Below are 15,119 nucleotides of genomic sequence, written 5' to 3'. Positions count from 1 at the left end.
CAAACATGCAAACAACAACAAAAACGAGCTCTGGGGGGAAGGGGAATTAGTATCCAGAATTCCTATAATTTATGATTTAATATCCCCAGTTTTCAACAAAAAATTACAAGACATGCAAAAAACAAGAAAATGTGACCCATACACAGGAAAAAAAGTGGGCAACAGAAACTGCCTTTGAGAGGGCCCACATAGACTTATTAAACAAAGAGTTCAAAGTAGCTATTATAAATATATTCAAAGGACTAAAGGAAATCATGCTTAAAGAAATAAAGGATAGTATGATGACATTGTCTCATAAATAGAGAATATCAATAAAGTGACAGAGATTATTAAAAAGAACCAGAAATTCTGGAGTTGAAAAGTACAATAAATGAAATGAAAAATTCACTAGATGGGCTCAACAGTAGATTTGAGCTAGCAGAAGAAACAATCAGCAAACTTGAAGACAGATGGATAGAAACTATGCAATCTGAGGAACAGAGAGAAAAAAGAATGATGAAAAATGAACAGAGCCTAAGAGAAATGTGGGATAGCAGTAAGTACCCCAATACCCACATAGTGGAGTCCCAGAAGGAAAGGAGAGAGAGAAAGGAGCAAAAAAATATCTGAAGACATAATGGTTGAAATCTTCCTAAGTTTGATGAAAATATTACACATCCAAGAAGCTTAATGAACTCCAAGTAGGATAATCCCAAAGAGATCCCCACTCAGACATATTAAAAATACTGAAAGACAAAGACAAAAAAATCTTGAAAGCAGTAAGAGAAAAATGACTCGTCACATACAAGGGAACCTCAGTAAGATTAACAGCTGTCTTCTCATCAGAAACAATGGAGGCTAGAAGGAAATGAAGGTGAAATAAAAATCTTCTGAGATAAAGAAAAACTGAGAGAATTCATGTTAGCAGGTCTGCTATAGAAGAGGTACTAAAGGAACACACTAAAGGAAGTTCTGCAGGCTGAAGGTGATCCCAGACAGTAATTAGATCCACATGAAAAAACAAAGAGCACTGGTAAAGGTAATTACGTAATTATAAAACACAGTATAAACGCATATTTCTTCTCCTTTTTTTCTCTTAACTGATTTAAAAAGCAATGTATAAGACGACATGTACATAATTGTATTGTTGGGCCTATAACATATAGAAATGTAATGATATATTTGACAATAACAGGACAAAGGAGGTGGGTAAGAGCAAAGTTGTCTTAGAATAGACAAATGACACCAGATGATAACTCGAGTCCACAAGAACAAATGAAGAGAACCTGAAATGGTAAGTAAGAAGGTTAACAGAACAAACTATAAATATATACCTTCTCTTCTTTCTTGTCTCAGCTCCTTTAAGAGACATAAAAATATATAAATTTTATATATAAATATATAAATATATAAATTTATATATCACATATAAAGTGATAACTATAACAATATAATGTTGGATTTGTAACAAATGTAGGTGAAAGTGTACAGGCATACTTCACTTCATTGCTCTGTTTTATTGCGCCTCACAGATATTGTGTTTTTTACAAATTGAAAGTTTGTGGTGGGCCTGTGGCTTAGCGGTTAATTGAATGCGCTCCGCTGCTGGTGGCTGGAGTTCGGATCTCGGGCGCGCACCGACGCACCGCTTCTCTGGCCATGCTGAGGCCGCGTCCCACATACAGCAACTAGAAGGATGTGCAACTATGACATACAACTATCTACTGGAGCTTTGGGGAGAAAAAAGGAGGAGGATTGGCAATAGATGTTAGCTCAGAGCCGGTCTTCCTCAGCAAAAAGAGGAGGATTAGCATGGATGTTAGCTCAGGGCTGATCTTCCTCACAAAAAAAAAAGAAGAAAAAAGAAAGAAAGAAAAAGAAAGTTTGTGGCAACTCTGTGTCAAGCAAGGCTTTTAGCACAATTTTTCCAATGGCATTTGCTCACTTAGTGTCTCTGTGTCACATTTTGGTAATTCTCACAATATTTCAAACTTTTTCATTATTATTATATTTGTTATGGTGATCTGTGATCAGCGATCTTTGATGTCACTATTCTAATTGTTTTGGGGTACTACAAACCGCGACCATATAAGGTGGCGAACTTAATCGATAAATATTGTGTGTGTCTGACTGCTCCACTGGACTGGCCATTTCCTGGTCTCTCTCCCTCTCCTTAGGCCTCCCTATTCTCTGAGACACAACAATATTGAAATTAGGCCAATTAATAACCATACAATGGCCTCTAGGTGTTCAAGTGAAAGGAAGAGCTTTAAATCAATGATTAACCGCAGTGAGGAAGGCATGTCGAAAGCCGAGATAGGCTGAAAGCCAGACCTCTTGTGCCAAACAATTAGCCAAGTTGTGACTGCAAAGGAGTTCCTAAAGGAGATTAAAAGTGCTACTCCAGTGAACACAGGAATGATAAGAAAGTGAAACAGCCTTATTGCTGATATGGAGAAAGTTTTAGTGGCCTGGATAGAAGATCAAACCAGGCCACAAAATTCCCTTAAGCCAAAGCCTAATCCAGAGCAAGGTCCTAATTGTCTTCAATTCAATGAAGGCTGAGAGAGGTGAGGAAGCTGCAGAAGAGAAGTCTGAAGCTAGCAGAGGTTGGTTCATGAGATTATTATTTTTTTTTTGGTCAAGAAGATTGGCCCTGAGCTAACAGCTGTGCCAGTCTTTCTCTATCTTGTATATGGGACGCCGCCACAGCATGGCTTGATGAGCAGTGTGTATGTCTGCGCTGGGATCCGACCCATTAACCCTGGGCTGCTGAAGCGGAGCATGCGAACTTAACTACTATGCCATGGGCCAGCCCCAGTTCATGAGGTTTAAGAAACCATCTCCATAACATAAAAATACAAGGTGAAGCAGCAAGTGCTGATGTAGAAGCTGCAGCAAGTGATCCGTAAGATCCAGCTAAGATAATTAATGAAGGTGGCTACATTAACCCACAGGTTTTCAAGGTAGACAAAACAGACTTATACTGGAAGAAGATGCCACCTAGGACTTTCACAGCTAGAAAGGAAAAGTCAGTGTCTGGCTTCAAACCTTCAAAGGACAGGTTGACTTGCTTGTTAGGAGCTAATGCAGCTGGTGATTTTAAGTTGAAGCCAACGCTCATTTACCATTCTGAAAATCCTAGCTCTTAAGAATTATGCTAAATCATCTTCTCTGCCTGTGCTATATAAATAGAACAACAAAGGATGGATGACAGCACGTCTGTTTACAACATGGTTTACTGAATATTTTAAGTCCACTGCTGAGACTTACTGCTCAGAAAAAAAGATTCCTTTCAAAATATTACTGCTCATTGACAATGTACCTGGTCATCTAAGAGCTCTGATGGAGACGCAGAACGAGAATAATGTTGCTTTCATGCCTGCTAACACAACATCCATTCTGCAGCCCATGGAACAAGGAATAATTTCAACTTTCAAGTCTTATTATTTAAGAAATACATTTTATAAGGCTATAGCTGCCATAGATAGTGATTCCTTCGATGAATCTGGGCAAAGTAAATTGAAAACCTGGAAAGGATTCACCATTCCAGATGCCATTAAGAACATTCATGATTTAAGGGAAGAGGTCAAAATATCAACATTAATAAGAGTTTGGAAGAAGTTGATTCCAACCCTCATGGATGACTTTGAGGGGTTCAAGACTTTAGTGGAGGAAGTCACTACAGATATGATGAAAACAGCAAGAGAACTAGAATTAGAAGTGGAGCCTGAAGATGTGACTGAAGTGCTGCAATCTCACAATAAAACTTTAAAAGATGAGGAGTTACTTCAAAGAAAGTGGTTTCTTGAGATGGAATCTACTCCTGGTGAAGATGCTCTGAAGAATGTTGAAATGACCACAAAGGCTTTAGAATGTTACATAAACTTAGTTGATAAAGCAGCGGCAGGGTTTGAGAGGACTGACTGCAATTTTGAAAGAAGTTCTACTGTGGGTGAAAGGCTATCAAACAGCATCACATACTATACAGCAACACCATTAGTGAAAGGAATCAATCAATCAATTGCTGTGGCAAACTGCACTCTTGTCATATTTTAAGAAATTGCCACAGCCACCCCAGCCTTCAGCAGCCACCACCCTGCTCAGTCAGCAGCTGTCAACACTGAGGCAAGACTAGTTAGCATTTTTTAGCAATAAAGTATTTTTAATTAACATATGTATATTGTTTTTTTAGACATAATGCTATTACACACTTAATAGACTAGGTATAGTGTAAACATAACCTTTATATGTACTGGAAACCAAAATATTTGTGTGACTTGCTTTATTGCAGTGGTCTAGAACCTAACCCACAACATCTCCAAGGTATGCTTGTATAAATAATGGCACAAAAAGGTGGAGGAGTTAATAGAATTATATAGGAATGATGTTTCTATATCTCATTGGATTAATTTAGTATAAATCTGAAGTGGATTCTGATAAGTTGATTTATATGTGTTAAATGCTAGAGCAACCACTAAGAAAATAACTGAAATATATAGTGAAAAAATCATTAAAGGAATTAAAATGTTACACTAGAAAATATTTACTTTATGTAAAAGAAAGCAATAAAGAAGGAAGAGAGGAACAAAAAAGACATGAGACCTATAGAAAACAAAAAATAAAATGGCAGATGTAAATCCAAATACATCAATGATAACATTAAGTGTAAATGGAATAAACGTTCTAATCAAAAGACATGTCAGACTGGATAAAAAGACCAGATGCAGTTGTACGCTATCTATAGGAGACATACTTTAGATTCAAATAGGTTAAAGGTACAAGGATGGAAAAAGATAACATGAAAAGCAACCATAAGAAAGCTGGAGTTGCTATAGTAATGTCAGATAAAAAAAGACTTTAAAACAAAAAATTTTACTAGAATTAAAGTAGGACATTTTATAATGAAAACAGGGTTAACCTATTAGGAAGATATACCAATTATAAACATGTATGCACCTAACAACAGAGTTCCAAAACACACAAAGCAAAACCTTACAGAAATGGAAGAAGACACAATTTAATAATAATTGTTGGAGACTTTAATATCCCACTTTCAAATACTGGATAAAACAACTAGGTAGAACAACAAAGAAATAGGAGATTTAAATAACACTATAAACCAGCTAGACCTAATAAACATCTATAGAACATTCCACTTAACAGCAGAACATACATTTTTCTCAAGTGCACATGGAATATTCTCCATGATACACCATAGGCTAGGCCATAAACACATTAAAAAAAAACCACATGTAAATGGAGACAGAAACACCACAATGTTAACTGATACTTTTGGCTGGTGGGAATGAGAGATTTTAATGTTTTCTTTTGTTTTTATTTGCTAATTTTCCTATAATGAACGTATTACTTATATAAAGAGAAAAAAACACCAACAAAAGTCATAAAAAAGACCTGATGATTAGTAATGGAAAAGATTGAATTGAGGGAGGTGGGAGAAATTGCTTGATCTCATTTGGACTCTTGTCAACTCAAATTCTGCCAAGTCCTTTATACTTACACTTGAAACTCTTCATAAGAAACCCCACTGGAGATGCTTCCTCTCCTTCTGGAGCTATGCCCACTGTCTTCATCATCATCCTCCTCAGAGTCATCCAGGCTTCGTGGGAAACTTCGGCTGCTCATGGGACGTGGTAAAGAGCTGTGATCCAAGTCCAGGTCCTCCTGAAGAATATGGGGTCACTGAGTGAGGAGCAGGAACACCTAGACCCCACAGAAGCTTCACGAGGGCTTGGGCAAATGGGAAATGGGTGTATGCCATTTACCTAGGATTTCTTTGTGGTTACACCAGACTGTGATTCCCATACTTTTGAATTGCATGGATTGGCAAATTTTCAAAACAGATTTTAATTACCAGCAAGGAGTTTCTAACTTTTTGTTAGAAGAACATTAAAAACACAACAAAGCAAAGAAAAAAGTAAATGAAGAAACATACTATCACCTTTTCATGCAAGATAACACAGTTCATAGCTAAAAAGTAGGAAAGATATAGTCTCAGAATAAGAATTTTGATTAAATACAGCCTTGTGAAAACTTTACTCATTGTCTTCTTGTTCACATTTCACTATGACTGGTGAAGTTTTTCACCTACTGGCACTGTTCGGTGCAGCAGTGTTCAGAAACCACTGTTCTATACTATCTCCTCCTAGGAAAGTGACTGTGCGTGTAACGTTCTTCTGTATTCTCTGTAACTCACCACGGATTTCTTTTTTTGGTTTGTTTAACCATTTATTTTTAAAGTTAATGTTAAAGGCTTATTTTTTCTGATTACAAAAGCCCATGTAAGTTTACTTTTAACAGTTTCATAATAAGTATTCAAATGGAAGGGGGTTGTTAGTTTTATTTATTTTTTTATTATTTTTTTTGGTGAGGAAGGGTAGCCCTGAGCTAATATCTGTTGCCAATCTTCCTCTTTTTGCTAAGGAAGATTGGCTCTGAGCTAACATCCATGCCCATCTTTCTCTATTTTGTATGTGGGATGCCACCACAGCATGGCTTGACGAGCGGTACGTTGATCCACGCCTGGGATTTGAACCTGCAAACCCAGGGCTGCTGAAGCGGAGGGCAGAAACTTAACCACTATACCACTGAGGTGGCCCCAGTTTTATTTTATTATAAATGTTCATTTACAGAGCAACTAATATCTCCTGAGAAATCTTTATTATTTTCCACTCTCATGGGCATTGTGAAGTATATAACAACTTAGGTTTTTCTTTTCAAGTTGATTACTGGAAAGCTTAGGGCCAAATTTGTAGCCCAATCTTAATGAGCATATGTGTTTTTATAGAATGCATTTTTAGCTTCATTCATAGTCTAGTTTTATATTTCCCTTTTGTTTTGTTTTGCTTCACTCTTCATTTTGATTTTTTACATTTATGCTAACTTATTGCATTTTCATATATTTCATATATTTCATATATTTTCATATATATATCCTTTTTGGAATAAGCAGGGTACTAATACATAAATTGATTGAGACAGAGAGAGAGAGACAGAGAAAGTGAGTGAGAGCGAGTGAGAGAGAGAGAGAGAGAGACAGAGAGAGAGGGAGGGACTTTCTATAACCCACTACTTACTATGGTGTTTGAAACACTGTGGGTGCTGGATCAGATCACGCTCTCCTAAACTAGACCTACCCTCTCTTTTTCCAAGTCGTCTCTCATTTGCTGATGTTCATGTTCAGTCAGTTCTTGGTCTCCATCTTGGTCATACTTTGTGAATATTGCCTCAATCTCTGCATCAGTATGGCCCTTCCTGAAATTATTGAGAGGTCACAGATGAACTCATTCTTGTACATGGTCCAACCCAAACACAGAGACATCAAAATGCAGGAGGAAAGGGTAAACTGCTGAATCAGGGCCAGTCCTCCTCTTATAATAAGTTCCAGAAAGACAACCACTTCTGACAAAAAGTGTCTCTATGAGTACTTGGGCCAGAAATATCCTTATCACCAAGACTTTATCACAAGGAATTTCCCAGGGCTTCAAAAAGTGTGATTCTCACCCTTTGAGATCCTGTCGAAGTTCATCAAAGTTTAACTTGCCTCCTCCTTGCCGTAAACTCTCTGAAATATCATCCACAGTATTTTTTTTTAGTTTTAGTTTGACCAAGGCTTTATGGCAGCCCTGTCGAAAAGAAAACACTTGGCTTAGTTTATTCTCCTTTGCATTTGCTTTGCCGTCCATTTACAGCAGCAATACTGTAAACTCAGTGACCAGAACAGTGCCTGACCTAGCTGGCCACTCAGTAAGTACGCACTGAATGAATGAACCATCAACGTATCCCGAGTTTTCCATAATATTCTCGTGGAAGAATAACACGGAAGAGTCAGGATCTTTCAGTAAATCAAGAACTAAGGGCCTTTTGCTCTTATGTGGACTCAAGTTTAGGTTACAGTAATGAAAATCACTATATGTTCCACAGCTGTATGCCTCAGAAGATGCAGAAACGTGCAACTGTTCTTAAGAACACCGAGAAACTGGAGTCATGGATTAATTGTTTATTTTCTATACTATCTCATAGGCAGCAATTTCCTTACATATGTTAAGTATGTAAAAAAATTTCCACGAAATGTGCATGAGGGTTTTTCACCAACAAACTCCAGGCAGACCTTGCTTTGCATGGCAGTGTGGGACCTAAAAATGACCGTGCAAGCTCAAACTGTGAGGTGACGTTAACAATCAACGGGAAAAGTTATGATTATTCTGTGACCTTTAAACCTTTTTGTTGAAACATTAAAAACTCCCTTAGTGTTGGTTATAAATTTATAAGGAAATAAAAAGTATAGTAAAATGACTATTTATTTAGTACATTGAAATTTAAAACATTAGAAATATTGAAAATTAAAGTGTTTTATTTCTTTGTAAAAAACTTATCCAGAGTAGTTTGAACAGTGCTTGCCTTCCTCTGCTTCTTGTATAACTTATGATATGGAGTGAGCATCTTTTCTATGTCTTGGTGATTATCATAATCCTTTCTTAATATGGATCAGCTCCCAACGTTTTATTCTTTGTACTTTTTTTTTTTTTTTGAGGAATATCAGCCCTGAGCTAACATCCATGTCAATCCTCCTCTTTTTGCTGAGGAAGACAGGCCCTGAGCTAACATCTATTACCAATCCTCCTCCTTTTTTTCCTTTTTTCTCCCCAAAGCCCCCATAGATAGTTGTATGTCGTAGTTGCACATCCTGCTAGCTGCTGTATGTGGGATGCGGCCTCAGCATGGCCGGACAAGCGGTGAGTCAGTGCGTGCCCGGGGTCCGAACCTGGGCCGCCAGTAGTGGAGCGCACGCACTTAAGTGCTAAGCCACGGGGCCGGCCCTCTTTGCACTTTCAATGTTGTGAAATATCCCCCAAAGTTCCTTTAATGTGAAGTTTTTTGCCAGTGTCACTTTCTCTGAGTCATGTTCATCGTTTTCATCACAATTACTTTCCTCATTTATGTTGATAAATTTGCCTTCACTAAGTTCTTTTGGCTGCATATCTAGATCTCTTGAATGGTGGCAGCGCCAACAGTCCCACGGCTAGCTACCTATTTCTTCTATAAATCCATTACATTTATTTTGAATTTCCCTTCCAGCGATATAATTCTTGGTTTCTTTGCTATAGTTTCACCTCTGCTAGCCCATTCTCTTTTTCGATTATGCATTTTTGTAAAATGTCACATGGGTTTATCACTGGGAGATGAGGCAACATACCACATGTCTTGTGCGTAAACTGAACAGCATATGCTCAGTGACCAATCCTAAGCTTTGAAAGAAGTGACAGTATTGGTCATTGATTATGATGCACATCTGTTATTTATGTAATGATCTGTAGACTGAAGAGCTAGGAGCGAAGTTTGTGCTTTATGCTATCACTCACAGTTACTGTACTGTGATAACCCAAATATGCTGTGATAACTGAAAGTGAAGTTTCTACATTATGCTATTACTCAGTTAATATACTGTGATAACTGAAATTTGAAGCGTGTTGAGAGGCTGGTGTTATTTAACTGAAATAAGTGAAGTTGGTGCATATCAGAACCAAAGTGCAAAGTGAAGACCGCTAGTATACACCCAGGAGATTTGCTAAAATGTAATCAATTAACTGATATGCAAAATTCAGGAGAACACAAATTTTAGGTCCCATCCAAGCGATTTTGTTTTAAGAAACAAAAGTTCTCTGTTACAACATGATTCACAGACACCATAGTCCTAAGGCTTGAACCAACAGAAAAATATTACCATCAAGGAGCCACTGTATCCTACCAAAATGATGTTAAGGAACAAGCTGTGTATTTTGGATGTAGTTACTTGTTGTTGCTTAAGTTTTATACTTTAAATCAAATAAAGAATTCACATTGAGAAGAACAAAGCAGCCCAACTTTCCTGTCCTGCCCTTCTATTGAGCAATCCAGCACGCACTTCCTGAGAAGGTGCGGAAGTGAAAGTTCTCAGGCCCTACAGCTGTAGTCTTCTCCACGGGACCTTTTCTTTTGGTTATTTTAAAACTTCCCTGGAAGGTCAACGGTAAAGGGTGAACTACAAAATATTTGCCTCTAAAACTTTTTCTTATCTTTTTTTAAATTGTAATTAAGATAGAAAAAGTGGAAATGTCTTTATAGTGTTCCCTTCCAGTTTATTCTGAACTCTGGATCAGGAAGCGAGAGCCAACCACAGGAGGTGTCAAAACAAATAAAGGGGATGAGCCAGCAGCTCAGCTCTTAAGAGTCAAAAGAGATTACTGAGAATTTAATTCCAGGCATTAAAGGGATATCCATCTCTAGCTCCAAGATGGAGAACACTTGAATTATTCCTGAAATATAGCAATCTACTCTTTATTTCAAACAATGATAATGGATCAGTGTTGGTTTGGAAATCTGACTGCAACGACGTTCATTTTATGTAGAACAGAGAACGATTCTGAGAATTGCGATACCTTTCTGATGAGATCTGCGAGTTCCATTTCAGCTTTCTGCTGGGCCAAATCAGATTTGACTTCAGAGTAAGTATCATTGATGATGGCCAAAAACATATTCTGTTTATAAATCGAAGGAAAGTTGACATTAAAGAAGAAACCTAAATATACTTTGTAAACATCGATCCAATATGTGACAAATGCCTTTAATGTAGTAGTGCTGCCTACTAGAGGACAACATTCAAACAAGGCCACATCTGAGCATTTCAAATTGACACAATTATGTCCCTCATTTGGCAGATGACACAAGAAGGAAACCTAGGTGGCCCGAAGTCGGCTAAAGGGTCTGCTGCAGAAATCTCAATTCCTGGTTTTTGTTTTCCTTAGAAATTCAGGGATTCAGGTGCTCCAGAATTCAAAGTACCACGAATGCTAGAGATAAACAAAGGCTTACTCTTCTGTCTCTTTTTTTCTTTAATATATAATAGGAAGAAGAAACTTAAGAGGTTTAAGTTTAAAACTAATCCTGATACATGCACACAGCAAGATACAAATGGACTTGCATGATTTTCCTGACTCTCTCAGTCCTATTAAAGTACATCTAATACTCAAGCAGTAAATACCACAGATGTAACCACTAAATATCTGGACCAACTTTGGAGATATTACACTGAATTATTGAACTTTACGCAAGGGATCTTTATGAAATCTGTTAAAAATGGAAACAATTTTGTTGTTTTCTTAAGATGATGGTTGACGTAGGAAAGTCTTAAGTGTTAACGTTTAGATGAAAAATACCCATTGCCTAGGTTGAGCTAACTTAATCTAATACTTTCTCAGTGGACAAATAAATGTATAAATGTTACAAAAGAGAACAAGATGTCTTTTAAAAAGTCTTAATTAACTTAAGGCCAAAATGTTAAAAATGTTAACTTGTACCAAATCAACAGAAAAAAATTATTTTTGAAAATAATTTTTCAAGCAATTTCCATTTATTGTTAGATTTAGTTTTAAATTTAACATTTGAATATACTCTGTAGGTAGTTTCTAGATGTGTTAAATATGAGTAAGTTAAAACAAAATATCTTAATCTTGATAAGGAATAATTCACTCAAATATTACTCTTGACCTTCTGAATCTAGCTTGCTTTGTCAGTTCCTAGTTTTTAAAAAGAAAAGAAGAAGGAGAGAAATGAAAAGTCATGCTAGCAAGTGACCATGAAAGTGCTGAGGTTTGTGTTAAAAAAGCATGTAAGCATATTCTACTTTTTAGGCAAAGCGCTATTTTAGGTAACTTTATGAATCTGCACTTCATCTAAATTTTTTTTCAAATTGAATAGACACATAGAAATGACAAATGAAAGACCATGGAAAAGAAATTTGGTGAAGACTTAAAACTATGAATCAATGAAAAGTAAAATAAAATACATTTTCTAATATCTATATTTTTTCCTACTTCCTGGGTTTTAAAAAAAAATGGTAGGGAACAGAGGGTAAGAGAGAAAGAAAAGATGGTGATTTATGATTTAAATCACCTCACTATGAACAAAAGTGTACATACCAAAAGAATGAAGAACATAAAGAACACAAACGTAGTGAAATAAATTGGTCCCAAAACTCGATTAGCTTCCTCAATCTCTGCGAAGTTGATATCACCCAAAATGATACGGAATTGAGTGAAGCTATAAAAACAAAACAAAATGGAACACACTACCACAATGCAGAAACAAAGAATGCCCAGCATTCCTGTAACATTTTTTAAAGATGATTTCATACTTTCAGACCTTTTTATCAGTGTAGATAGCTGCCAAATAACAGGAAATTGTCAATCCTTTTGGAAAATTCTTGTACTTATGTGAGCAATTGAAGCCTTCTGGAGTAAAAATAATATGCTTTTATGCTAAATATGTTATTTCCATTGGGTTAAAAAGAAAATATAATTACTCTTATTAGATGGCTTATGAAGCTATGAGAATTTAAAACATAATCTGGGTAAAACATGGTAACTCTAAACCTTCACAGTGGTCACCCTGGGTCTGAATTTAAAACCTCTTAAAAAATTTTTTTGAATGATAGCCAAAAGTGTATGCATTCAAAGATCCAGTATTCTCACATGCACTCAAAGTGGAGTCAAAAGTTGCTGTGTGTCACCAATGCTGGGTCTTAATCAGTAAAATCATTTCCATTCTGATTTTACCAAACAGCAACATGAGTGAGGGATCCCCATGCACAAAGCTCTATTAACTTCCATTATCATGATCTTCTCCTTTCCGAATTCCTTTCTAAATGGCATGGAAATTTGATACTGGCTATTTTTATTTGTTTTTAATATCACATTAGAACTTTGGAAAAAGACTGAAAATTCCCGTACTGGTTTGAGTTTCTCCTACAATATTAGAAATACTTTTTGTTTCTTAGAAAATAACTTGAAGTTTAAAATATATGGCAATAATATTTAAAGAGGAATAAAAATATAGGAAATGGTCTCTTAAAAGCTATCATCGGCACCTGGTGCTAAGAAGACCTCAGTCTTGGGAACAGTGCTGGTTCACCATGGCTGCTCTGCTACGTCTTACTACTTTAGGACTGTTATCTTAAGCAACGACATTTCAGAATGTATCACCATCTTTGCACTGGTGGGTCAATGCTTCTGGGAAAGACAATTACTCTTATTTTAAACAACTACTTTTAAACACTTGGTGGTTAAATAGCAATCATGAAGATTTCTTTATCCTTGAGAAGGCAGTGACATCTCTGATTAAATTTTTCTCCTTGATTTCATATATACTTACATACACTCTTGGAAAGTACTGAAGTCATCAACCTGAGTGCCAAAGACGAGGTATGCCAACTGAGCATATGCTAAGAAAATAATGAAGAACATAATCGCAAAACCGAAGAGGTCTTTGGCACACCGAGACATGGTTGTGGAGAGCTGACTCATGGTCCTGTTAAAGTTGATGAACTTGAAGAGCTGTAAAAGAGAGGGAAGATATCAACAATGAATGGGTAAATAAAATGAGGGAAACACATACAGTGGGATATTAGACAGCTTATAAAGGAATGGAATTTTGATACACGCTACATGGATGAACCTTGAAAACATTATGCTAGGTGAAATAAGCCAGACATGAAAAGACAAATATTATATGATTCCACTCATATGAGGTACCTAGAATAGGGAAATTCATAGAGACAGAAGATAAAATAGAGTTTACCAAGGGCGGGGGTGAGGGGGGAATTGGGAGTTAGTGTTTATCGGATACAGAGTTTCAGTTGGGATGATGAAAGTCCTGGAAATGTATAGTGGTGGTGGTTGCACAACATTGTGAATGTACTTAAGGCCACTGAATTGTACGCTTAAAAATGGTTAACATGGGGGCCGGCCTGGTGGCGCAAGCGGTTAAGTGCGTGCGCTCCGCTGCGGCGGCCCGGGGTTCACCAGTTTGGACCCCGGGCGCGCACCGACGCACCACTTGTTAAGTCATGCTGTGGCGGCGTCCATATAAAGTGGAGGAAGATGGGCACGGATGTTAACCCAGGGCCAGTCTTCCTCAGCAAAAAAGAGGAGGATTGGCATCGAATGTTAGCTCAGGGCTGGTCTTCCTCACACACACGCACAAAAAAAGAATAAAAAATGGTTAACATGGTAAATTTTGTTATGTATATTTTACAACAACAAAAAAAGAGAGGAGAAAAATGACTTGCATTTGTTTCAAACCGAGCAACTTCTATTTTATCATTCAAAAAATATTTGTTGAGTGCCTACCACATGCCAGGCTCGGTTCTTAGGGCTGGGAATATAGCAGTGAATAGAACACAGCTCCTGCCCTCACGTTGCTTACATTTTACATGGCGGTTAAAATACTGTGAAAACAGGTTTAATTATAATTAAAGTGACTAGTGACATTTTCCGTCTAAGAAAGATTAAAGTAAAAAAGACAGAAAAAAACCCACAAATGAAAACTAATAGAAAAATTGTAGGTAATACTTATTGCATATTATTAACTGTCATTTATTAGTGCATCAAGTATGTGCCAGGCACTGTGGGGAGAGTACATGTACACTGCCTTGAATCTTTGTGATGCCTGAAATATTCGATTCTATCCCCAGGAATCAGCGGGGTCTCAGAGACAGGATTTGAGCCCAGCTCTGTCGGACCCCAAAGCCATACTGAGTATTTCTGTAGACAAGGCATTGAGGACGGCTGTCGGGGCTGTGCAGTTCACAGCCCAGAGGGTATGACAACGTGCGTCGCTCTAGCCAGAAGCCTTGGTGCAAGAACACTGGGGAGACACAGTAGCTGTCAGTCACGATCCTGGCCTTAAAGAACTTAATAATTCTTAAAGCTTTAGGGGCAAGATATTTACAAGTGAAGCACTAAATAAAACACCCAGCCTGAGGCCCACATTGAAAGGAAATCTCTAGAATTTTACTTAAAGACCTCTTATAAACTGTTTCTGGGCACAACAAAATTTTTTGAGGGGTGTTGTAATCCTATTACTTAATACAATTCCTATTACTATTTCTATGAGATCTTGATTATCATTACAATTTTATGCTAACGGTTTGGTATTTCAGTGATGGTTTCTCCTGAACAAGTGTGTAACTGAATAAATAGCATGAGAGATCCAGGGTGAGGTCTATGCCCTCTGATAAATGTTAGGCCTTCCAGGTGTGAATACCAATTCAGGAAAATAAGTAACTGTTGGTAAGTACCTTC

General features: G+C 37.1%; 1 protein-coding gene across 1 annotated transcript in view; it reads right to left on the bottom strand.

Moving 5' to 3' along the window:
• The window catches only part of PKD2 (polycystin 2, transient receptor potential cation channel), a 53,248-nt gene that overhangs the window by 4,795 nt on the left and 33,334 nt on the right, over positions 1 to 15,119 (bottom strand). Inside the window, exons 8-13 of the mRNA XM_058547472.1 lie at positions 13,189 to 13,370; positions 11,958 to 12,078; positions 10,419 to 10,517; positions 7,504 to 7,625; positions 7,137 to 7,254; positions 5,501 to 5,664 (exon numbers count right to left, since the gene is read on the bottom strand). Coding sequence (XP_058403455.1) covers positions 5,501 to 5,664; positions 7,137 to 7,254; positions 7,504 to 7,625; positions 10,419 to 10,517; positions 11,958 to 12,078; positions 13,189 to 13,370 — 806 coding nt within the window. The remainder of the gene's footprint in view (positions 1 to 5,500; positions 5,665 to 7,136; positions 7,255 to 7,503; positions 7,626 to 10,418; positions 10,518 to 11,957; positions 12,079 to 13,188; positions 13,371 to 15,119) is intronic.

Source organism: Diceros bicornis, chromosome 8 (genome assembly GCF_020826845.1).
Source record: "Diceros bicornis minor isolate mBicDic1 chromosome 8, mDicBic1.mat.cur, whole genome shotgun sequence".
Classification (NCBI taxonomy): Eukaryota; Metazoa; Chordata; class Mammalia; order Perissodactyla; family Rhinocerotidae; genus Diceros; species Diceros bicornis.
The sequence above is the reverse complement of the archived record's forward strand: the minus strand, read 5'-3'. Positions and strand labels throughout refer to the sequence as shown.